This window comes from Anguilla anguilla, chromosome 8, assembly GCF_013347855.1.
Source record: "Anguilla anguilla isolate fAngAng1 chromosome 8, fAngAng1.pri, whole genome shotgun sequence".
Taxonomy (NCBI): domain Eukaryota; kingdom Metazoa; phylum Chordata; class Actinopteri; order Anguilliformes; family Anguillidae; genus Anguilla; species Anguilla anguilla.
In genome coordinates this window covers 5,361,982-5,385,194 of record NC_049208.1, presented here as the reverse complement: position 1 = coordinate 5,385,194, position 23,213 = coordinate 5,361,982, and the positions used below count along the sequence as shown (strand labels likewise).

The window sequence follows — 23,213 nt, the reverse complement described above, 5'->3', positions numbered from 1 at the left end:
CTAGTTGCAATGGCACTGTGATCAATAAACATTGTTTTAAGTCAGTGTGGACATGGTTGTCACTCTTTTGTTGCTGTGTGCGTGTGTGTGTGTGTGTGTGTTTTTACCTTTGGTAAATAAATAATTTTGACCGGCAGTTTTACATATAACTATGACAATCCAGTCCATTTAGGCTCCAGTCCATGTGTTCCCTCTAGCCAGTTACTCGCTCAACCAATCAAAATTCCCAAGAAAAAAAAACTCAGGAGGAGCAGCATAGAAAGAAAAATACTGCTAATTGTCTCTTGATTGGAAGCGGACACTGTAGGTAGTTTCATTAACATGTAATTTCATCTATGCAACATTTTAAAGAGAGGTGAATAAACAGCCCCCACGAACGCCGGCTATTATTAACGGCAACTTTGATTGCTTAAGCAATATCAGCACGTTGCTGGTCAGCAACTAAGCTAGGATTGAATATTTCCCACATACATGACGTTTTATTCAGCGGCAACTGGTGAGCTGAAAATTGGTGGGGCGCAAAGCTTTACTTTAAACTAATCATTGATCTCAACCTGTTTTCATTAGTAGCCTTATTTTCCTTTATAATCAAGCGTGCCAACGATCGGATTAATCAAGTAGCCTAACACCCAGCGTCTGACCGATTATTTTTGTGGGTAAAAAAAATTCTCAGCATTAATGACACTTTATAAACTTGAAATATATTATGTAAAAGCTTGCATCAATAGTATACATTCTTTTTCAAACATTGTTTTCCTTAATTAAAATTATGTTCACAATACATTAAAGAGACAACTATTTTGAGCTGAAAGATTCATTGGTTTGTACCTTATTTCACCCACCACCCACCGGATCTCAGGGTCCACCCACCTCCCAAATCCCAATTTAGCCCCTGTCTATCATGTGTTGCTATCTAATAACAGTAAAAATGCATTGTAGAAACAATACAACAGTGCGTTGGCATTAAAAATAAAATGTACTTTTGAATACTTAAGTGTTTTCAAAAGCAAGTACTCCAGTACTTTAACTCAAGTAAAAATTTGACTGAACAACTTTCACTTGTAGTGGAGTAATATTTGATCAGGGGGTATCTATACTTTGACTCTGAAGTAATGGAGTTGTGTACTTTGTCCACCACTGCGGACTGGGCACCTCTGCCGCGATGACCGCAGTGGATTCTGCCAGAAACACGGCGTCGGCCTGCACAAGGCATCAGGAGCTTCTACTGAAGGCGTGGAGGACCCATTCCCCCCCCCCCCCCCCCCCCCCCCCCCCCCCACAGCCTCGACTCTCCCAAACCTGATTTACGGCTGTCTAACCAGTTCCAGCCGCTGGTGGGCATCCTCTCAGTCAGACTCGGATAAGCCACACTCCTTCTGCTTCTCAGTCCTCACCAACGGATACCACAACATCCAGTCTCATCATTGGGAGCAGTATGGGGAGATATCTTAAACTATTGGATGCTGCTGGGCCATCAAAGGTTCACTGTTTTCCTGGTGCCCGGGACGTTGAGTCTCGTCTACACTCCAACTTGTCAGACTACGGTAACGTGAGTACAATCATTACCCATATTGGCTCCAGTGACACCAGGCTAAGGCAGTCAGTGCTGTTAGTAGAGCACTACCAATCTCTCCTCTCTGTGCTTCAGGGCACTGGGAAGAAAATTGTTATCTCTGGGCCCCTGCTCGTTTACAAGTGAGGCTGCGAGCGCTTTCATATTTATCATATTGTATTCATATTTATTCACTTTCATACTGTATCTTAGCTTTTCATATTCCATATTCTATATTTATATTATACATATGTACATACACCTTACTGCACTTTACTGCTTCTTTTGCACTTATGGTTAGATGCTAACTGCGTTTCGTTGTCTCAGTACGTGTGCTCTGCAATGACAAAGTTGAATCTAATTTAGTCGCATGTAAACGGTCTATCTATGTGGAGTAGGAAAAGTTTTTTTTTTTTTTTTTTTTTTTTTCTCTACTCCACATAGATCCCAAACCCTTGACTATAAAAACGACTCATTGAAATCGGTTGAGAAATGTAAACGTTATAGTGCTTTTTATCCAGAAAAAACGCAGCTCCCTGTGATGTTGCAGTCTGCTGGATTCCGCTCCTGGTTTTCTTTTTTCATCTCATTCCCAGGAGTGTGTAGGTGGGCGGAGCCATAGACATGAGAACCATGGAGAGCTGACACCAATTCCCTGATTGAACACACCTGGAGGCTCTGCTGGAGGTCTATTTATGAAGAGCCTGTACTCCTTTATTTCCCATCTCTTTCCCTCCCGAATGGGCGGTTTGTTTGATTCTGAATTTTACTTTTGCTCATGCACGCACACGCACCACACTCAGATCACACCCATGCATATACACCTGCTGTGACACACAGCCTAACATACCCCATACCGTGTTTTCATTTGTTAGTATTCGGTTTGTTTGTTAAACTTTAAAAAACAAAAAAATTTTTTTTTTTGCAGATGGAATATACACAGCCGCACTGCCCACAGCTTCCACACAGGAAGTGTGTCAGTGTGACGAAATGTTTCCAGTTAATGAGGATTTGCTTGTGAACCTGGGGGGGATGGGTGCACTTGTATATGAGGAGAAAGGTGTATGCCAATAAGTGCACTTCTACCTGAGGAGAGAAGATCTACATCTCTTACATGTCTTATCTCTTAACACCACATACCTCTGCTGCCACATGATTTTTTCGTAACGGCGAAAGACCCCCCAACCCCCCTGGGTAGTGGGGTTAGGACTTCATCTGCTGGTGCAGAAGGTGCCGTTCAGATTAGCCAGCCCGTAGCGGCAGCTATAGGCATTTAGACAGACATTGCTAACGCTTTACAGGGTACAGGGTACGTACGGAAGTAACATTAATAAGCGGAAGCAGCAGCTTTAGTTCCTCGTTCAGAAGCCCATTACAGTTCCACACTGCAGAATGGAACCTCTGATCATCATCGTTCTGGCTTTCTCTGCGATCTCAGGTATGGCACCTTTACACACTTTGAGAGTACTCAGCTTCTTCATGCTTCTGTATGTTTGTATAAATGTATTTACTGGTCCATCAGGGATATTGTATTCAAATAAATACATTCATGACGGGCGCGTCGTACCGAAATTAACCGGAAGGCCATGTTTTGGGTGAGGTGGCCTTTATTGATGAGACTTTTTAGCGGTGAGACTGGCAGTACAAACCGCACTGTTTTAGGGGTGATGCTTTACTACAGTAATTTCTTTGATAAAATGTATTATTGGTTTTAAATACTTGACTTGGGGACCACAATTTCTCCCTGCGTTTGGAACGATGACATTTTTTTTCTTGACTTGACTTTTCACTCCACAATTTATTTCTAACCAAACAATTCACGTGTGGGTAAAGTGCACATTCTTAACTTTTACTGACGGGTATTTCTTATACATTTTGGTTCCAATATGTAGAAATCACAGCTTTTTTGTGATAGACCCCTCATTTCAGGGCATCATAACATTTGGGAGAAATGGTGTGATAGGTGTTCCTGATTAGTCCGTTGAATTCAGTTGCTTCCCTAGTGCAGGTATAAGTGAGCTTTCAGTATCTAATTTTGAATCTAACCTTTCGATTGTCTTTGGAGTTTGTTGTTGGAATTTGTCAGCATAAGGACCAGAGTTATGACAATGTAAAGGAAGCCATTATTAATATAATATAATATGTAAAATGTAATGTAATATAATGGGGCAAGCTGTGCATTAGGAACTACTTGTGGATCAGATGCAAGAAATGCAATCTGACCCTTTGCATAACCCAGTGGCCCTGTTTGTACGCTCAGTCTGCTTTCAAGTGTAGTTTGAGTACGCAGTTTTTAGTATTTTTTGTGCATATCCTTCTTTCTATTGAGTGCGGAACTTCATATAGTGATTACTGTCATAGGTTATGCCCGTGGTAACCAACCCTGTTCCTGGAGATCTACCATCTCGTAGGCTTTCATTTCAACCATAATTTTGCACACATGATTCTACTAATTAGCAGCTCAAGGAGATCTCTAGCTATTGAATGAGGTGTGCTTTGTTAGGTTTGGGGTGGAAACTGACATAATGGACGATCTCCAGGAACAAGGTTGGTTATTAGGGGCATAACCTATGACAGTAATCACTTTATGGAGTTCCGCACTAGAAGGTAGGTTATGCACAAAAAGTACTAAATTGCTCACTTGAACTACACAAGCAGACTGAGGGTACAAAATAGTTTAAGCGCATCATTTCTTCTTGAAATGTTAAAATGATTATTGCAATGACTTCATGGGTCTGAATGCAGACATTCACTGTTCCGGGGAAAAAATAAAAGAAAATTGAACTTTGAGGCCCAATGATGCCATACAACAGAGAGTGTCGAACTGAATTCTGGTTTTTGTAGTTTCCTTTCAACCAGCTGCTAGTTAAAGCCTTAAGAACATAGTGTGTGGATTCCACAAATAGCTTGCAAGTGATTTGGATTTAAAGTAAGAAAGTCTTTCATGGATGTATGATAATAGCTTGTAAAAGTATTGTATTTCATTGTACTGTATAATGTGTGGTGTATATGGTATCTGCTGAACAGAATTTGTTTTGAAGTTTTAAGATGAACATTTCTCTGTATTTTCCAGTTTCCAGAGCTGAGGAGTCTTTGTCTCTGTTTGTGCATGAGGGAGGTTCTGTTCATCTGGATGTGCAGGGATATGAAGGACTCCAGTTTAGCACCCTGTCCTGGTATTTTAATATCTCCACAACCATACTAGAATACATTATCGGGTTTAAACTGACATTTTATAATAATTATAATATCAGCACCGAATTTGATCAAAAGAACTTCACTCTGCTGCTGAAGAACATGCAGGAGAGAGACAGTGGGATCTACACAGCAAAGATAACTGAAGAAGGACAGCTGAAAGATCTTGCTTCCTACAGCATCACAGTTCAAGGTAGAAATAACACACTGTTTTACAGTCTTTGTGTACAATACAATCATGAGGGTGCTAAAAAGATATGGGTGGAGAATACATCGATACTAATGCATTTAATGCTGTCATTCTGCAGATAAATGTGATTTCTGAGATTATCATGAAATCATGTCATTTGATGATATTTATCAGATTATTAAAAGATTATATGGTTAAATTTGAATATATGGGATATTATTGCCAATTTAATGTATGAGATTATGAGACTATATGGTGTAATGTGTCACATCTTTGGCCCAGTGGATTGGTTGTTGTTTTGTAGAGGCCCCGCCCACACCCGAGGTGGGAGTGGCATTACTCTCCTCTGCTGGAGGGTTCTGTAACGTGTCAGTGAACTGCTCTGCTAAAGACACCTGGGCCAGCTACACCTGTGACCACGCTCACTGCACACAGGTAGCAAATACAACCTTGTCAACAGAAGTCTACATCATCGTCACGGCAACTAACGGGACCATCCACTGCAACAGCAGTAACCGGGTCGACACAAAGACACGATCAGAATCCACAAAGGACATCTGTAAGTCTGCCTGTCTGTACATGAAACCTGCAGGTCTGTCTGTGCTCTTCTCTTTCCTTGTGTTCACATGGAAAACATTCAAAATACTAAACTAACACAATTCATCTTCACAGGTTCAAACCACAGACTGTAGAAAAAATATGGACAATGTGACTGTGGCTTACGAAAAGCATTTTGAGCCGCCATGTTGTATAAATGGAGCCAGAGACTGCATAGTAGGGATAGAGTGGGACCCTTATATGGTCATGAAGTCCTGGCCTGCTTGGGGTCATCCACTGAGCACATGAGACAACACCACCCCCCCCACACACACACTAAGTGACACACAGTGACACAAACTGTCCCCGATTGGTCGACAAAATATTAAATTATTGTCCAAATGACACAAGAGCTTAACTGGCACACGGGGAGGCATTTGACAAAAAAAAAATCACACCTATTGTGACTGCATGTTCTCCTAGAAAAAATTATTGACTGTATTTTGACCGCAATGCTACTATTGACTTACATTGAAACGGGGGGCTGAAAGTCCTACACTGGAGCCAGATGCACTGGCGCTAGTGAGCAACGTCTCTCAACAAAACCAGGAAGTGTTCTTAAGAAACAAAGCACAGTCTTGGCCATTTGCCCCAGGTGGGGTAAATTTCACCTCATCACCATGGGGTCCTATCCCGTCATGCCAGAACGGGACCATAAAACAGTTCTTCATCCTACTTTTCTTTGGCACACTCCATCACACCCTCATCCCACAAAAACAGAAAGATCTAGGTGGCTTGTAGCAGCCCAACTAAGATATAGTCTGGGTCCATGGAAGCTCCCACCACTTTGCTTTGGTCCAGAACCGTGTTGCTTTCGTGCAGAAAGCATGTTGCTTTGGTCCAGGACCGTGTTGCTTTTGTGCAGAAAGCATGTTGCTTTGGTGCAGAACCTTGTTGCTTTCGTGCAGAAAGCATGTTGCTTTGGTCCAGGACTGTGTTGCTTTCGTGCAGAAAGCATGTTGCTTTGGTGCAGAACCTTGTTGCTTTCGTGCAGAAAGCATGTTGCTTTGGTGCAGAACCTTGTTGCTTTCGTGCAGAAACCATGTTGCTTTGGTGCAGAACCTTGTTGCTTTCGTGCAGAAAGCATGTTGCTTTGGTGCAGAACCGTGTTGCTTTCGTGCAGAAGTTTAAGTGTATTTTCATACCAGAATGTAATTGGTCCTCAGTAGGGTCTATTCATTTCTTGGCAAGAGAGTGTCATTTTGTCAATCTATCTCTAGATTTTCAATTTGCTAGAGATATTATGCCAAAACAGTTGAATAGAGTTGATTAGAGCTTTTGTGAAAAATAGTCATATATTCAGGAAACACGTGTAAAATTGATAAAAACTGTAAAATGTAGTCTGACATGTTCAACTGAAGTGTTCCACTTCACAGGTGTGAATGTCAAAAGGAATTTTGCACAGAAAGGTTGTTTTTTTCCCGAGTGTCTTTAGTGACGCCCCCTCCCAGCCCCTTCGACTGCTTCATAGTAGGGTTGCGGTTGCCAGTTTCAGAATTTGTCAAAACTGCATGTCGCGCACACATAGTGGGGGGGAGGAGGAATTATGAGGGAATGCTGTGGGGTCTGATCACAAACTGGGGGGGTGGGGGGTGGAGGGTGGGGTGAATGTAACAGTGCAGAGGGAAGATGGAATTCATTACAAACTAGCGGTTAAATTTCAATCAACTACTCAGACTGGACATTTACAATGTTTGCTTGGTACCACAAACCGGACTTGTTCAAACAATTTGAAAACTGGGCATTTCTAATCCATCTGGCTACCCGAGCCCGCAGTTTGGGAACCCCTGATGGAGTAGGGGAGGATGAGGGGGGTAGGAAGGCATCCATGTCCTGATCAGAGAAATCCAAAATGATAGTCTGTCTCTCACTACAGGTACACCGATCAAGGACAGTTTTCCTGTGGTAGTCACTGTTGTCACCATCATCATCATCATCATCATCATCATCATCACCATTGTCTATGTCATTTATAAAAGGAGGAGGATATCTGGAGGTAAGGCGCATCAGGTTTTAATATTGCACAAATAGAAGTGAATCACTGTCATTCACTGAGTGATTAATGATTCAGTGAGTATTTCCAGATTACATTTGCTATTCCTACGGTCAGACCACCCTGTACCCCTCTCATGGCTAACTGCTGAAGCTATGCAGTCATACCACCCTGTACCCTTCTCATGGCTAACTGCTAAAGCTAGGCAGCCACATCACCCAGTATCCCTCCCGTGGCTAACAGCTAAAGCTAAGCAGCCATGTCACCCTGTACCCCTCTCATGGCTAACTGCTGAAGCTAAGCCTCCACACCACCCTGTACCATTCGCATGGCTAACTGCTAATCTGCCATAACATGCTGTACAGTTACAGCAATTTAAATATGAAATTATGGTGTTGTGTAAATGTAAATTAAATTAAATGAATGAATGAATTAATAAAGTAAACAGCTGTACAGAGTGTAATTTGTTGTAAAATGGCACATCAGTGTACACTGGTGTTCACTGCTGCTGTAGCTTGTGGGATAAAAATTCTCTCTGCTCCTGCACTCTTAAGCCTGAGCAGTCTGTACCAGACCTGGTTAAAATACAAACACGTAAGTGTTGTGCGTTCAGAGATGCTCTTCTGCATACCGCGGTTGTAACGAGTGGTTATTTGACTTACTGTTGCCTTTCTATCAGCTCTAACCAGTCTGGCCATTCTCCTCTGACCTCTGCCATCAACAAGGCATTTTCGCCCAGAGAACTGCCGCTCACTGGATATTTTCTCTTTCTCGGACCATTCTCTGTAAACCCTAGAGATGGTTGTGTGTGAAAATCCCAGTAGATCAGCAGTTTCTGAAATACTCAAACCAGCCCGTCTGGCACCAACAACCATGCCACGTTCAAAGTCACTAAAATCACCTTTCTTCCTCATTCTGATGCTTGGTTTGAACTTCAGCAGATTGTCTTGACCATGTCTACATGCCTAAATGCATTGAGTTGCTGCCACGTGATTGGCTGATTAGATATTTGCGTTAACGGGTGCAGTTTGCAGTTGAACAGGTATACCTAATGAAGTGGCGGGTGAGTGTGTGTGTGTGTGTGTGTGTGTGTGTCTATATATATATATATATATATATATATACACACACACCAAGCCCTAAATGATGATAATGATAACTGTTCTGTCCCTGTCTCTGTTTATCTGTAGAGTCTGGGTGTGGAGCTCAGTAATACAAGCACAGAAGTAACCATGTATGACACAGTCACCACTGCAAACCCAGAGTGCCACCTGGAGGTGAACACAGTCTATGACATGTTGGGACTAGCAGGAGATCCTCCAACAAAACCTGAGTGCATATATGCCACCGTGAATACGGGTGCATCTTAACCCTTAGAAGAGTAGGCTTTTTGGAATGCTTTGTTTTCAAAGTTCTAAGTGTTCAAAAACTCCACTGTTCTCACTTAAAGGCAGCAATTGTTACATCAGCATTAGAATGGTCGGTAAAGAACATTCTAGTCACATATTTGCAATCTCACACCGTAAATTGTGATCACAGACCATGTGGTGGAGGTTGCGGTAGCAGACTGGGGTGCCGTGTCTCTTTCTCCACGTGGTTTTTAAGCCTGATTTTAGTAACTGTTTTACTGTTTTTTTTTTTTGGTAAACAGTAAAATTAAAATCAGTCTGATTTAAATTTTACTTTTAAAAGTTGAAAAAAGTCTGTTTTAATCTGTACAAATTGTGACTCAGCAAACTTTTAAAAAATTTTTCCTCTTTATTATTTCATAAAAATTATTTACTACATGCCATATGCCGCTAATGTGAAAGTCAGAAATTCCTAATTATTGCATTATTAAATTTTTTTCACCCCCAGGGAGAGTGAGTTAATTCACTGTATTAAAACTGAGGATTTTATGGTTTACAGGTCTTTTTTTCAAACTACACAATCACTTGATCATGTAGGAAAATTTTGAGACTCCCCATGATTGAGATGACGTCACATGTTAAAGTTAGGGTATTCGCGTCAATGTTGATCAAACTGTTTCCTCCAAACTCTCGATGCTGCATGATAAAAATATATCACATGTATAACAATACACTAATATAATCAATATGTAATCCAATAAACCTATATCAGTAGTTGCAGCTAAGCTTATGGAAACGCAAGAAACCACAGTGTCCACTGTAGAAAAAAGCAAACGTAGAAGGCTTAAAAAAAACCATACTTACTCAGCAGAAAACTAACACTACATTATTGCCAAGTAAAAATGCTAGAAGGTGAATATTTTTCCAAAACTAACACAACGCTATTGAAGTACTAGAAGACAACATTTTTACAGTGACCCTTATGTAAACTGAATATATATAGAAAAGTACATGAGGCTATAAATCCTGTAACTTGTATGCTTAAAGAAACATTACAGAATGAAGACTAAGATTTGTATAAAGGAAAGATAACGTTATCATCTAAAGAACAGAAAATCATTGTGGTGCCAAGAAGGTCAGGCCGACCCAAGAGCAGGAAAATCTAAATAATTGTGGTGCCAAGAAGACCAGGTGGCTGGTATTTTTAGAAATGTGTTAAGGGGAGTTGTGGGGTACATTTGTGTATAAAATGTATGTGAAACTGACAATCGAGGTTCAATTCGGCTGAATTGATCCGGCTTTATACACCTGTGCAAATAAAGTCTAACTTGTCTGAAGAGCTTGCTGCTGTGGTGTCTTTTCCCTCTTGAAGTAGTTTTCTACAAGTTAATGATTGGACTTTGAATTCTGTCGGTTCCTAGACACAATCATTTTAAAAAAACCTTCTGCTACTAGCCATCAGGAAACATTCAAGCCACATCTCTTCCTGTTTCATGGATTTTTCAGTCTTAAAGAACTTAAAGGCTTTGTTGAGTGAATACAAAACCATTTAAGTCTGCTTTGACTGAATTGCATTTGCCCATACAATGGGTACCTGTGTTTGATAGAATATAGGGGTTAATCACAAAAAGTGCAGTCTGGTTTAGTGGAACTACACTGCCCTAAAACTTATTCAGTATTTAATCAATATTTATTGCATGATGTTGAACCTAAATTTAATATAATTTCATTTGAATTATATTTGCTTTGTGTTTTTTCTTTTACCATTAAAATACAATTTCATGTTTTCCTTTAATTGAATGCTCATTAAGGATTCATTTGAGCAAAAGTATGACTACTTTCGAGTCAGAAAACTTTATTTTTCATCAGATGGAAAATCATCTTCGGCTTGAGTGGATGAAAAGCTCATAATCCAAAAACACAAAAATCCAAAAGCACATGAAGAATTTAGCTCACAAATATAAAAAACATAAAAGTTTGAAACAAAAAACTTAAAATATACAGTTAAGATCACATCGTAGCTTAAAAAGCATGGCAATGAGTCACAGCAAAGCTTGAACAAACTAGTTCATTATCAGTCACCCCCAATATGACAGTGTGCTTGTGTTTTCCCTCCCAAAGGTTGGGGTGGTGCTGGTGAAATATTTTAAATATGTACTGCACTGCGTTGCTAGGATTGCTTGTTTTATATGCATTCATGAGCTTGTAGTTTTTTGATACACACACGCACGCACGTATGCTCACACACAGTTATTTCAGATATTAATTCTCTCCTCCCCTCTGACAGATTTATTATTCTCTCTCAGTCCTGATTGATCTCTGAAAAAAAAAAAAAAAAAAAAAAAATCATTTTAACTTCATTACGACATACAAAATTCACATGAAACAGTACAGTGTTTATTAGAGTATGTGGAGGCTGAGAGTGTGTGGTAGAGTGCGTGAGTGAGGGGTAAAGCGTGTGAATCTGTGGTAGAGTGTGGGAGTGAGGGGTAGAGTGTGTGGTGGAGTGTGTGAGTGTGTGGTAGAGTGTGGGAGTGAGGGGTAGAGTGTGTGGTGGAGTGTGTGAGTGTGTGGTGGAGGGTGTGAGTGTGGGGTAGAGTGTGTGAATCTGTGGTAGAGAATGGTAGAGTGTATGACTGTGAGGTAGAGTGAGTATGTGTGAGTGTGTGTGAGTGTGTGGTAGAGTGAGTGAGTATGTGTAAGCGTGTGTGAGTGTGTGGTAGAGTGTGTGGGCGAGGGGTAGAGTGTGTGAGTGTGTGAGCATGTGTAAGTGTGTGTGAGTGTGTGGTAGAGTGAGTGAGTATGTGTAAGCGTGTGTGAGTGTGTGGTAGAGTGTGTGGGCGAGGGGTAGAGTGTGTGAGTGTGTGAGCATGTGTAAGTGTGTGTGAGTGTGTGGTAGAGTGAGAGAGTATGTGTACGTGTGTGGGCGAGGGGTAGAGTGTGTGAGTGTGTGGTGGAGTGCATGAGTGTGTGTGAGTGAGGGGTAGAGTGTGTGAGTGTGTGGTGGAGTGAGTGAGTATGTGTAAGCGTGCGTTAGTGTGTGGTAGAGTGAGTGAGTATGTGTAAGCGTGCGTGAGTGTGTGGTAGAGTGTGTGGGCGAGGGGTAGAGTGTGTGAGTGTGCAATTGAGCACGTGCGTGTGTGGTAGAGTGTGTGAGGCGTAGGGTGTGAGTGAGGGGTAGAGTATGAGAGTGTGTTTGGATGCTTTTTAAATAGGTCACTGAGTGTGTCAGATTCAAGCTCACTGCTGATAAGAGTTGTAAACACAGGAATGACCATGACTGACCTGCAGCACCTCTCTCTGACATTAACGGCGATGACAGCTGAAACCATGGCAACCAGACCCAGGGAGAACAGCACTGACTTTAGCGCACACGGTGAGAGGCCAGGAGAATCTAGACCTAAAGGAAATAAACAACATTACACAGGACCCCACAGAGATAACTAGTCTTACACACAAAAACACATACATCAAAACACACACACACGTGTATTTGTGCATACACACATTCAAACACACACACACACACACACACACACACACACACAAACTCACAAGCAGGAAAAGTTACAAGGAATGAACACCACAACAATATCTCATGACGAACACTACTGCCTGCAGCAGTAGTATATAAACAACTGACAGAATCACAGATGCCTGACAAACATATGAACATGTCAGACAGAAATATAGACACGATACCCACAGACAGACTTTCAGACTTTATCCACAGACAGACAGACAGACTTACAGACGTGCTTTATGGATTCTGATTGTGTCTTTGTGCCGACCCGGTTACTGCTGGTGCAGTTGATGGCCTCGTTGTTTGCCGTGACGATGATCGTGACTTCTGTTGACAAGGTTGTATTTTCTACCTGTGTGCAGTGGGCGTGGTCACAGGTGTAGCTGGCCCAGGTGTCTTTAGCAGAGCAGTTCACTGACACGTTACAGAACCCTCCAGCAGAGGAGAGTAACACCACTCCCACCTGGGGTGTGGGCGGGGCCTCTGCAAAACAACAACCAATCCACTGGGCCAAAGATGTGACACATTGCACCCTATAGTCTCATAATAATCTCATATATCATATCATACAATAATAATTCCATATATTCAAAGTGTTTCATATCATCATAGAAACCACATCATATGACTTAATGTCATGATAATCTCAGAAGTCACATTTATCTGCAGAATTACACCATTATTTAAATGCATTAGTGGCGATCTGTTCCACACCCATATCTTTCATGCACCCTTATGATTGCATTGTACACAGAGACTGTTATACCATGTATTGTCTACCTTGAACTGTTAGCTTATAGGAAGCAACAACTCTCAGCTGTCCTGCTTCAGTTATCTTTGCTGTGTAGATCCCACTGTCTCTCTCCTGCACGTTCTTCAGCAGCAGAGTGAAGTTCTTTTGATCAAATTCTGCCCTGATTTCATAATCTTTATAAAATGTCAGTTTAAACTTGATAATGTATTCTAGTATGGCTATGGAGTTAAAATGCCAGTACAGGCTGTTAAACCGGAGTTTTTCATATCCCTGCACATCCAGACGAACAGAGCCTCCCTCACGCACAAACAGAGACAAAGACTCCTCAGCTCTGGAAACTGGAAAAAACAGAGAAATGTTAATTTTAAAATTTCAAAACAAATTCTGTTCAGCAGATACCATATACACCACACATTATACAATACAATGAAATACAATACTTTTACAAGCTATTATCATACATCTATGAAAGACTTTCTTACTTTAAATCCAAATCACTTACAAGCTATTTGTGGTGTGGGGATGGCTGGTTTAAGCAGCCACACCTGCTCTGGGTCAAGCTAATTAGACCTGGCCAGTTGGATAATTGGTTTGACCCAGGGCAGGTGTGGCTGCTTAAACCAGCCATCCCCACACCACACTATTATTGCACAATAACACATTTTACAGCATCCAAACTAATACAGTAACAACTGACACAAGATGTATGACTCACAAGACCCCACCACAACAGGAAGCACACGTCTCTGAAACACGCCTGAGCTTCTCAACCCTCCACACTACCCTTTCCAGCTGAAAGTTTTTTCTATACCTCAGATAAATTATTCTTTTGGTACACATGCTTGAAATGGTTTAAAAACACAAATCAGAAAAAAAAAACGAAGAAAAACAAATTATGCTGTATGGCACAGGTGTCTGAGTCCAGTCCTGGACGGCCGCAGTGTCTGTTGGTTTTTGGGGTGTTCTCAGCACCAGTGATTCACTTAAGTCATTGATAGGCTAAGGAATCCACACACTATGTTCTTAAGGCTTTAACTAGCAGCTGATTGAAAGGAAACTACAAAAACCAGAATTCAAAGTGATTACTGTCATAGGTTATGCCCCTAATAACAAACCTTGTTCCTTAAGATTGACCATTATATCAGTTTCCACCCCAATCCTAACAAAGAACACCTCATTCAATAGCTAGAGATCTCGTTGAGCTGCTAATTAGTAGAATCAGGTGTGCAAAATTATGGTTGAAATGAAAGCCTACAAGATGGTAGATCTCCGGGAACAGGGTTGGTTACCACGGGCATAACCTATGACAGTAATCACTACTCCGTACTCAATATAAAGAAGGATATGCACAAAAAATACTAAAAACTGCGTGCTAAAACTACACTTGAAAGCAGACTGAGCGTACAAACAGGGCCACTGGGTTATGCAAACGGCCAGATTGTATTTCTTGCATCTGATCCACAAGTAGTTCTTAATGCACGGCTTGCACCATTTTATTATATTACATTTTACATATTATATTATATTAATAATGGCTTCCTTGACATTGTCGTAACTCTGCTGACAAATGCCAACAACAAACTCCAAAGACAATCGAAAGGTTAGATTCAAAATTAGATACTGAAAGCTCACTTATATCTGCACTAGGGAAGCAACTGAACTCACCGGACTAATCAGGAACACCTATCACCATTTCTCCCGAATGTTATGATGCCCTGAAATGGGGGGTCTATTTATAAAAAAGCTGTGATTTCTACATATTGGAACCAAAATGTATAAGAAATACCCGTCAGTAAAAGTTAAGAATGTGTGCTTTACCCACATGTGAATTGTTTGGTTACAAATAAAAAATTGTGGAGCGAAAAGTCGAGTCAAGAAAAAATATGAATAATAATAATGAATAATAATAATAATAATAATAATGAGTCAAGAAAAAATATGTCATCGTTCCAAACACCAGGGAGTTCACAGAAAATTCATGAAATTGTGGTCCCTAAGTCAAGTATTTAAAACCAATAATACATTTTATCAAAGAAATTACTGTAGTAAAGCATCACCCCTAAAACAGTGTGGTTTGTACTGCCAGTCTCACCGTTAAAAAGTCTCATCAATAAAGGCCACCTCAGCCAAAAAATGGCCTTCCGGTTAATTTCGGTACGACGCGCCACGCGTCTGTCATGAATGTATTTATTTGAATACAATATCCCTGATGGACCAGTAAATACATTTATACAAATATACAGAAGCATGAAGAAGATGAGTACTCTAAAAGTGTGTAAAGGTGCCGTACCTGAGATCGCAGAAATAACCAGAATAGCGATGAACAGCAGTTTTATTCTGCAGTGTGAAACTGTGAAGGGCTTCTGAATGAGGAACTAAAACTGCTACTTCAACTTTCATTACATTACATTACATTACAGGCATTTAGCAGATGCTCTTATCCAGAGCGACGTACAACAAGTGCATCAGTTCAAATTGCAGAGGTGCAGAAAAACACACTAGAGTGAAGTAAAGATTGTAGTGCCAGAAGTGACCACATAGATCAGGACTCCAATCCTGTAGGGTAACCTGTTGAGCAAATAAACAAAACAATCCTGCCAAGTACAAAACTAGCACTGAAATCACATTTGCCTAATCAGAATTAAACAAGACAATCCTGCCAAATACAAAACTAACGAGATCGCATTAGCCTAACTAGGTACATAGAGTAGAGCTAAACTAGAGGCTAGGGAGGGGTGGGGAGAGGTGCAGCCTGAAGAGATGAGTCTTTAATCTGCGCTTAAAGATTCTCTGCTGTTCTGACCGCCACAGGAAGGTCATTCCACCAGCGAGGGGCCAGGACAGACAGCAGACGCGAACGGGAAGTACAGACACGAAGAGGGAGAGGTGCCAAGTGTCCAGAGGTGGCAGAATGGAGAGGTCTGGCTGATGTGTAGGGTCAGTGTGGTCACAGGAATTGAAATGAGGGCAATAGCATCAAAACAGCTATCCTTGCACTTTTACAGCATCATACTCCAATTAAAGCACTAATGTCGGCCAACCAGATGCTCTTGGATGTTCCAAGATCCAGGCACAAAAATAGCCGAGCCTTTGCACTAGCTGCCCCTGATCTCTGGAACAGCCTACTTTTTTTATATAAGAACTTCTCAGACCCTAGAGTCTTTTAAGTCCCTGCTGAAGACCCACCTCTTCTCGTTGGCATTCAATTCAAGTTGAGCTTGTCACCTTGTTTTTATCTTCTATATAATTATTTTATTACCATGTTTATTGTTTCCTTTTATTCTAATTTTTTATTACTTTTGTATTTGTTTTTGGTTTTTAAGTCTGTTCAAGCACTTTGTTTAACTGTGGTTGTTGCAAATATGCTATATAAATAAACTTCGACTTGACTTGACTTGACTATCCGTGCCCTCTGAATACTGCACAATTTAAACGACTTTCAATGAAATAAAATAAAAACATTTGAAACCTGTGTTATGTTGCCCATCCCCAGATGTGGCCCAAAATGGCCGAATAGACCGTTTATACAAGCAGTTGACTCTGGTCATGGGATGCAAAAACACTAAGTACTGGAGCAGCCTGTTGAGCTCCTGGAGCTGACCGAATTTCAGAGTGTCCCATAACTTCAACAAGAGGATTAAGCCCAGCACCAACAATTCCTGCTCATGTATGTTTACAAAGTATAAAATGCCTACCTAGTAAAAGTGCCTATAGACTGAAAACAAAATGATGTAAGCAAATGTTGCTTTGCAGGTGAAAAAGATGACAAAGAGGTTTGAACCACACAAAATAAGAGGCAAGTGGCCTATTATTTACACACATATTTCAAATAGATGTGTTTGAAGTGTACTGTACCTGAGAAAAGCAGTGTGGACACCAACAGGACAAGCATTTTCAGTCTGAGAGAGAGAGAGACAGCTAGTGATCTGTGGAACTTTCTCAGTAGCAGTTGGAATGTAATGTGTGTGTGTGAGTATATGTGTGTTTGTGTGTGTGTGGGGAGTGATTTTAAAATGGGAGGCTATGCTGTAGTTTGGAATGTATTTTTTTTGTTTTAGCCCACAAACAGGAAGTGTGTTTTAGTTACAGGCTGCAGTGGCTGCACTGTGGCTGATAAACTGCTCCTGTTCACATTTCAATGATGTCATCACAATATCACAGAGCTGAGAATGACCATTAAAGACTTCATATGCAAACTCCACGCTTAAAAAAGACAGTGAGCTTAAATGTGCTATACAACCATTCAAGATATTTTACATGTCTACTTATCAACTTCAATCTACTTGTCAATGCACCATAAAAATATCCAATGTGAAACAAGTGCTTTGTATATTACTACTATGTATAATCATTTATAGAGGACGAGGCGGACCTGATTTGAATTTTACTGTTAAAAGTTGAAAAAAGTCTGTTTTAGTCTTATGTAACTCAAAGTTTTTATGTATTTATTTCCTTTTCATTATTTCATAAACATTATTTACTACATGCCATATGCCCCAAATGTGAAAGCCAAACGTGTAATTATGGCATTTTTTAATTTGTTTCACCCTCAAATGTTAATTAACTGTATTAAAACTGAGGATTTTATTGTCAGAGAGAAGCGAACAGGTTTTTTTTTCAAAGTATACAATCACTTGATCATTTAAAAAAAGCTTCTGCTACTAGTCTGAGTCATCAGACAACATTCAGCATTCAAGCCACACCTGTTCCTGTTTCATGGATTTTTCAGTCTTAAAGAACTGAAAGGCTTTGCTGAGTGAATACAAAATATGCCCTTAAAATGGGTATCTGTGTTTAATTGAATATAGGGGTTAATCACAAAAACTAAAGTCTGATTTAGTGGAAGTGCATGTGCCCTAAAACTTATTCAGTATTTATTCCATATTTATTGCATGATATTAAAATCAATGCAATTTCATTTGAATTATATTTTCTTTGTGTTTATTTACCATTACAATACTATCTCATGTTTTCCTTTAATTGAATGTCCATTAAAGATTCACGAGAGCAACAGTATGACGACTTCCAATTAAGAAAACTTTATTATTCATCAGATGATGGAAAATCATCTTTGGCTCAAGTGGATGAAAAGTTAATATTCCAAAAACACATTAAAATCCAAAAACACAAATTAAGCTCACAGATATAAAAAACATAAAAGCTTGAAACAAAAAACATAAAAAATACAGTTCACATGGCAGCTAAAAATTATTGCAATTAATCACAGCAAAGCTTGGACAAACTAGTTCATCTTTTTTTGATACAAACACACACACGCGCACACACGCACACACACACACGCACACACACATGCACGCACACACACACACACACACATGCACACACACACACGCACACGCACACATACACATACACACGCACAAACACACACACAAACATACACACACACACACTTACATACACACGCACACGCACAAACAGACACACACACACAGTTATTTCCGATATTAATTCTCTCCTCCCCTCTGACAAATTTATCCTTCTCTCTCAGTCCTCACTGATCTCTGAAAAAAACATAAATAAATAAATTAAACTCCAGAACTGCATCTGAAATTCACACGAAACAGTACAGTGTGCATTAGAGTGTGTGAGTGAGGGGTAAAATGTGTAAATGAGCAGAAGAGTGTGTGGTGGAGGGTGTGAGTGTGTGGTACTGTGTGTGAGTGTGTGGTGGAGGGTGTGAGTGTAAGGTGGAGTGTGTGAGTGTGTGGTGGAGGGTGTGAGTGTAAGGTGGAGTGTGTGAGTGTGTGGTAGAGTGTGTGAGTGTGTTTGGATGCTCATTAAAGAGGTCACTGAGTGTGTCAGATTCAAGCTCACTGCTGATGAGAGATGTAAACACAGGAATGACCATGACTGACCTGCAGCACCTCTCTCTGGCATTAACTGCGATAACAGCCGAAACCATGGCAACCAGACCCAGTGAGTACAGCACTGACTTTAGTGCACACAGCGAGAGGCCAGGAGATGGTATTACTGGAGGACCTGGACCTACAGGAAATAAACAACATTACACAGAACATTACACAGGACCCCACAGAGACAGCTACTGTTACACACAAACACACAAGTACACACATGCACACTCACACACAAACAGGTTACAAGGAATAAGCACCACAACATCTCATGGCGAACACTACTGCCTGCAGCCATAAATGTACATGAACAACTCACAGAATCACAGATGCCAGACAAACATATAAACATGTCAGACTGAAATATAGACACAGACAGACTTTCAGACTATATCCACAGACAGACAGACAGACAGGCAGACTTACAGACGTGCTTTGTGGATTGCGTCTTTGTGCCGACCCGGTTACTGCTGCTGCAGCTGATGGCCTCGTTGGTTGCCGTGACGATGATGTTAATGCTGCTGCAGTAACAGGGTCGGCAGTGAGCTTAAATGTGCTATAAAACCATTCAAGATATTTTACATTTCTACTTATGAACTTCAATCTACTTGTTAATGCACCATGAAAATATCCAATGTGAATTTCAATACTTTCATAATAATCTCATAAATGTTATCATGTAATATCATAATAATCCCATACATGCCAAATTTTATTGTGTAATGATCTCAGAAATCACATCATACAACATAATCGCATGATGACATAAGAGATCACATTAATCTACAGAATGACACCATTATTTAAATGCATTAGTGCCGATCTGATCTGTTCTACACCCAGAGATGGGCAAACATACATCAAAATGTATCTTGTTACAAAATACAAAATACCCCTCAACTAAATGTATCAAAATAAAATACAAAATACTGGAGCCAGAAAATGTATCAAGATAAAATACATCTATTTTGTATTTTCAAAATACAGGAAAATACATTAGTAACATTGAGTATTCTGAATTTGTTTAAAATGGCAGAACATTCAGATTTGTATAATGTACACAAGGCTTACCATACAGGAAGGAAGAACAGGAAGTAGAATGCTACTGTATATGCATATGCCTGTACTGTGTATGTACGTACTGATTCAGAAGGTTGCATTCAGTAGTCTTGTTTTAATTGTTTATGTAAGCGGGATGAAATACGTAGGACATCCACCAAAACTGTCTGTGGGATTTTTGGATAGGTCTACGTTCACGTGCGGCCCCGCCCGCTAAAGTCAGGAAAATAGCTCAAGATCACCAGCGCTGCGCTTAGACCTGGTTTTCAGTGGGCGGAGACGCAGGCGTGATTTTACGCCAAAACGGACACCAAAATTGTACTGCGCTGGCGTATCCGTATCGACACACCCCCAGCTACGCCATCCCACCCATTTCGGCGCAGACGGGTTCATGTCGAGCCACGAAATTAGCAAATGGGCGCAAGCGGGGAAAAATCACGTTGCGCCCTACCAAATTGCAAATACACCGGCGTGTGCGCTTGGACCAGACTTGCGCCGGTACGAAGATAGAGCCCATTGACTCCGGTTGAAGTAAAAGTACTCATAAAAATAACTACTTGAGTAAGAGTAAAAAAAGGTATCTCGTAAAAAACCACTGAAGTGAGTAACTTCAGCAGAATCGCAGAAATGCCATTATCACAGTTGACATGGTGATACAGCATAACAGAGCATAACTACTAGACTAATGTTGTTCCAGGGAAGCTAGCCACTATTCGTTTTAAGTGGCTCTCATCAACTGAGCAACAACTAAGTTAGGGAGTGCAAATAATTAGATGGTCAGACATCTCTTGATAAGGTTATCATGAACATAAAATGTATACAAGCTCCCAATCCCCCTCTTCCCATTAGCTACCCAACTGACAAGCTAACTTGCTAACCACTAGCTATGCACCAGCCTGCAGGGCTCCAGACTAACTTTTTACATTGGTGGCACTGGTGCGCCTAACTTTTTCATTTGCACCAGCACATAATTTAAGTGCACCCAAAAAAAATTGCAGCTCATTCGTGTCACTACAATCAGCAAAATGTATCTACACAAAATTCAGGAACTTGTCAGGGTTCTGTGGTTTGTCTGCGTTTCCCCTTTTGGGCCGCAAGATGGCGGCACTTCAGTTTTCAGTTCTGTTCATTTACCCTGTTTAATTGTATTATTGTTTTCAATTATTCAATTATTGTTTTTTGGTTGTCTCGTTTTCCCTTCCCTCTCTGTGGCCTGACTGTGCATTGTGCCCTCCTGTGTATCATCAGTGTCTTGTCTATTTAAGTTCGACATAGTGACATAGCTCAGGAGGTAAGACTGATTGTCTGGCAGTCGGAGGGTTGCCGGTGCAAACCCCGCCCTGGGCATGTCGAAGTGTCCTTGAACAAGACACCTAACCCCCAACTGCTCTGGCAAATGAGAGGCATCAATTGTAAAGCGCTTTGGATAAAAGCGCTTTAAAAATGCAGTCCATTTAACCATTCTTTCTTCCCTGACTCAGGTGCTGGGTCTTTGCGTGTGCTTTTCTGATTGTGTTTCGGTATGCGCGCCCTCGTGTACTTGTGACTCTGTGTTTTGTCCTGAGTGTTTTCTACCCTGCCCGTGTTCTGGTTTCGCATTGTTTTGGATTTTTGGATTTTCTTTGTTTTGCGTTTAAGAACTTTGTTTTGACTTTTTGAGACTTGCCCTGCGTGGCCTTGTTTTTGTTCCTATAGAAAGTTAAAATTCTCGGTTTGTATTTCCCCTTTTGAGGAAAGGAACTCAGCTGTTCAAAATGAACCTGGCAAACTTCTATAAATCTATAAATGCAGGGCAGTGCTGTCATGACATGATGTCAGGACCCAAGGGGTGGAGGGTGGGCGGGAGATTTGTCAGTGTGGTCACAGGCCAGGGAATCAGAGCATGAGTAATGGCATCAAAACAGCTACCCATGCCCTCTGAATACTGCACAATTTAAACGCCTTTCAATAAAATAAAAACATTTGAAACCTGTGTTGTGTGGCCCATCCCCAGTTGTGGCCCAAAATGGCCGAATAAACCGTTTATGCCAGCAGTTGACTCTGGTCACGGGATGCAAAAACACTGAGTAAGTACTGGAGCAGCCTGTTGAGCTCCTGGACCTGACCGAATTTCAGAATGTCCGGTAACTTTAACAAGAGCATCAAGCTCAACACCAACAATTCCTTCTGGAGGCAAACGTCGTTCACTGGCATGAGCGATCAGAAAAAGAAAAAATGCTCATGTATGTTTACAAAGTATAAAAGTATACCTAGTAAAAGTGCCTGTAAACGGAAATTACATTACAGGCATTTTTAGCAAACACTCTTATCCAGAGCGACTTACACAACATTTGGCATTGCACTTTAATTTGCATCCATTTATACAGCTGGATATATACTGAAGTAATGCAGGTTAAGTACCTTGTTCAAGGGTACAACGACAATGTCCTACCCGCAGATCAAACCTGTGACCTCTCAGTTACAAGACCAGTTCCCTACCCATTATAATACACTGCCGCCCATTGAAAAGGATGGAAGCAAATGTTGCTTTGCAGGTGATGAAGAGGTTTTAACCACACAAAATAAGAGGCAAGTGACCAATTATATGAACACATATTTCAAATAGATGTGTTTGAAGTGCACTGTACCTGAGAAGGGCAGTGTGGACACCAACAGGACAAGCATTTTCAGTCTGAGAGAGAGAGAGCTAGTGATCTGTGGAACTTCCTCTGTAGCAGAGTTAGATTGCAATGTGTGTGTGTGCATGTGTGTGTGTCTGTGTGTGTGGTGAGGGGTTTTAAAGTGGGAGGCTATGCTGTATGTTGGAATATTTGCCTCTTTTTTTTTTTTAGCCCACAAGCTTCAAACAGGAAGTGTGTTTCAGTTACAGGCAGCAGTGGCTGCACTATCTGTCCCTGTATCTGTCTGTCCGTAGGGTCTGGGTGTGGTGCACAGTAATATAAGCACAGTAGAAACCATGTATGACACAGTCACCACTGCAAACCCAGAGCGCCACCTGGAGGTGAACACAGTCTATGACATGTTGGGACTAGCAAGAGATCCTCTAACAAAACCTGAGTCCATATATGCCACCGTGAATAAGGGTGCATCTTAACCCTTAGAAGAGTAGGCTTTTTGGAATGCTT

The 23,213-nt window shown here is 40.9% G+C and overlaps 2 protein-coding genes across 6 annotated transcripts in view; one reads left to right on the top strand and one right to left on the bottom strand.

Moving 5' to 3' along the window:
* Positions 1-1,464: 1,464 nt before the first annotated feature.
* On the top strand, positions 1,465-5,623 carry LOC118232812. Its single transcript, XM_035427958.1, has 4 exons — positions 1,465-2,299; positions 2,481-2,990; positions 4,626-4,940; positions 5,242-5,623. The coding sequence occupies exons 2-4, from the start codon at positions 2,945-2,947 to the stop codon at positions 5,589-5,591; spliced, it is 711 nt and encodes a 236-aa protein (XP_035283849.1). The 5' UTR covers positions 1,465-2,299; positions 2,481-2,944; the 3' UTR covers positions 5,592-5,623.
* A 5,119-nt stretch (positions 5,624-10,742) lies between these two features.
* LOC118232805 overlaps positions 10,743-23,213 on the bottom strand; it is a 37,587-nt gene continuing 25,116 nt past the window's right edge. Inside the window, exons 1-5 of one of the 5 annotated variants that reach the window (XM_035427939.1) lie at positions 17,009-17,088; positions 13,180-13,491; positions 12,628-12,882; positions 12,162-12,276; positions 10,783-11,195 (exon numbers count right to left, since the gene is read on the bottom strand). In XM_035427939.1, the coding sequence (XP_035283830.1) occupies positions 11,132-11,195; positions 12,162-12,276; positions 12,628-12,882; positions 13,180-13,491; positions 17,009-17,045 (783 nt within the window). In that variant the 5' untranslated portion in view covers positions 17,046-17,088 and the 3' untranslated portion in view covers positions 10,783-11,131. Of the gene's footprint in view, positions 11,196-12,161; positions 12,277-12,627; positions 12,883-13,179; positions 13,492-13,635; positions 13,679-15,443; positions 15,536-17,008; positions 17,089-23,213 lie in introns of those variants that run through there. The other 4 variants (XM_035427940.1, XR_004766396.1, XR_004766397.1 and 1 more) reach the window with 4 other exon arrangements.

Coding starts and splice junctions, on each gene's coding strand:
- LOC118232812 (XM_035427958.1), top strand. CDS start 2,945: ATGGAACCTCTGATCATCATCGTTCTGGCTTTCTCTGCGATCTCAG. Junction 2,991..4,625: donor GGCTTTCTCTGCGATCTCAG/GTATGGCACCTT, acceptor TGTATTTTCCAG/TTTCCAGAGCTGAGGAGTCT. Junction 4,941..5,241: donor CTACAGCATCACAGTTCAAG/GTAGAAATAACA, acceptor GTTGTTTTGTAG/AGGCCCCGCCCACACCCGAG.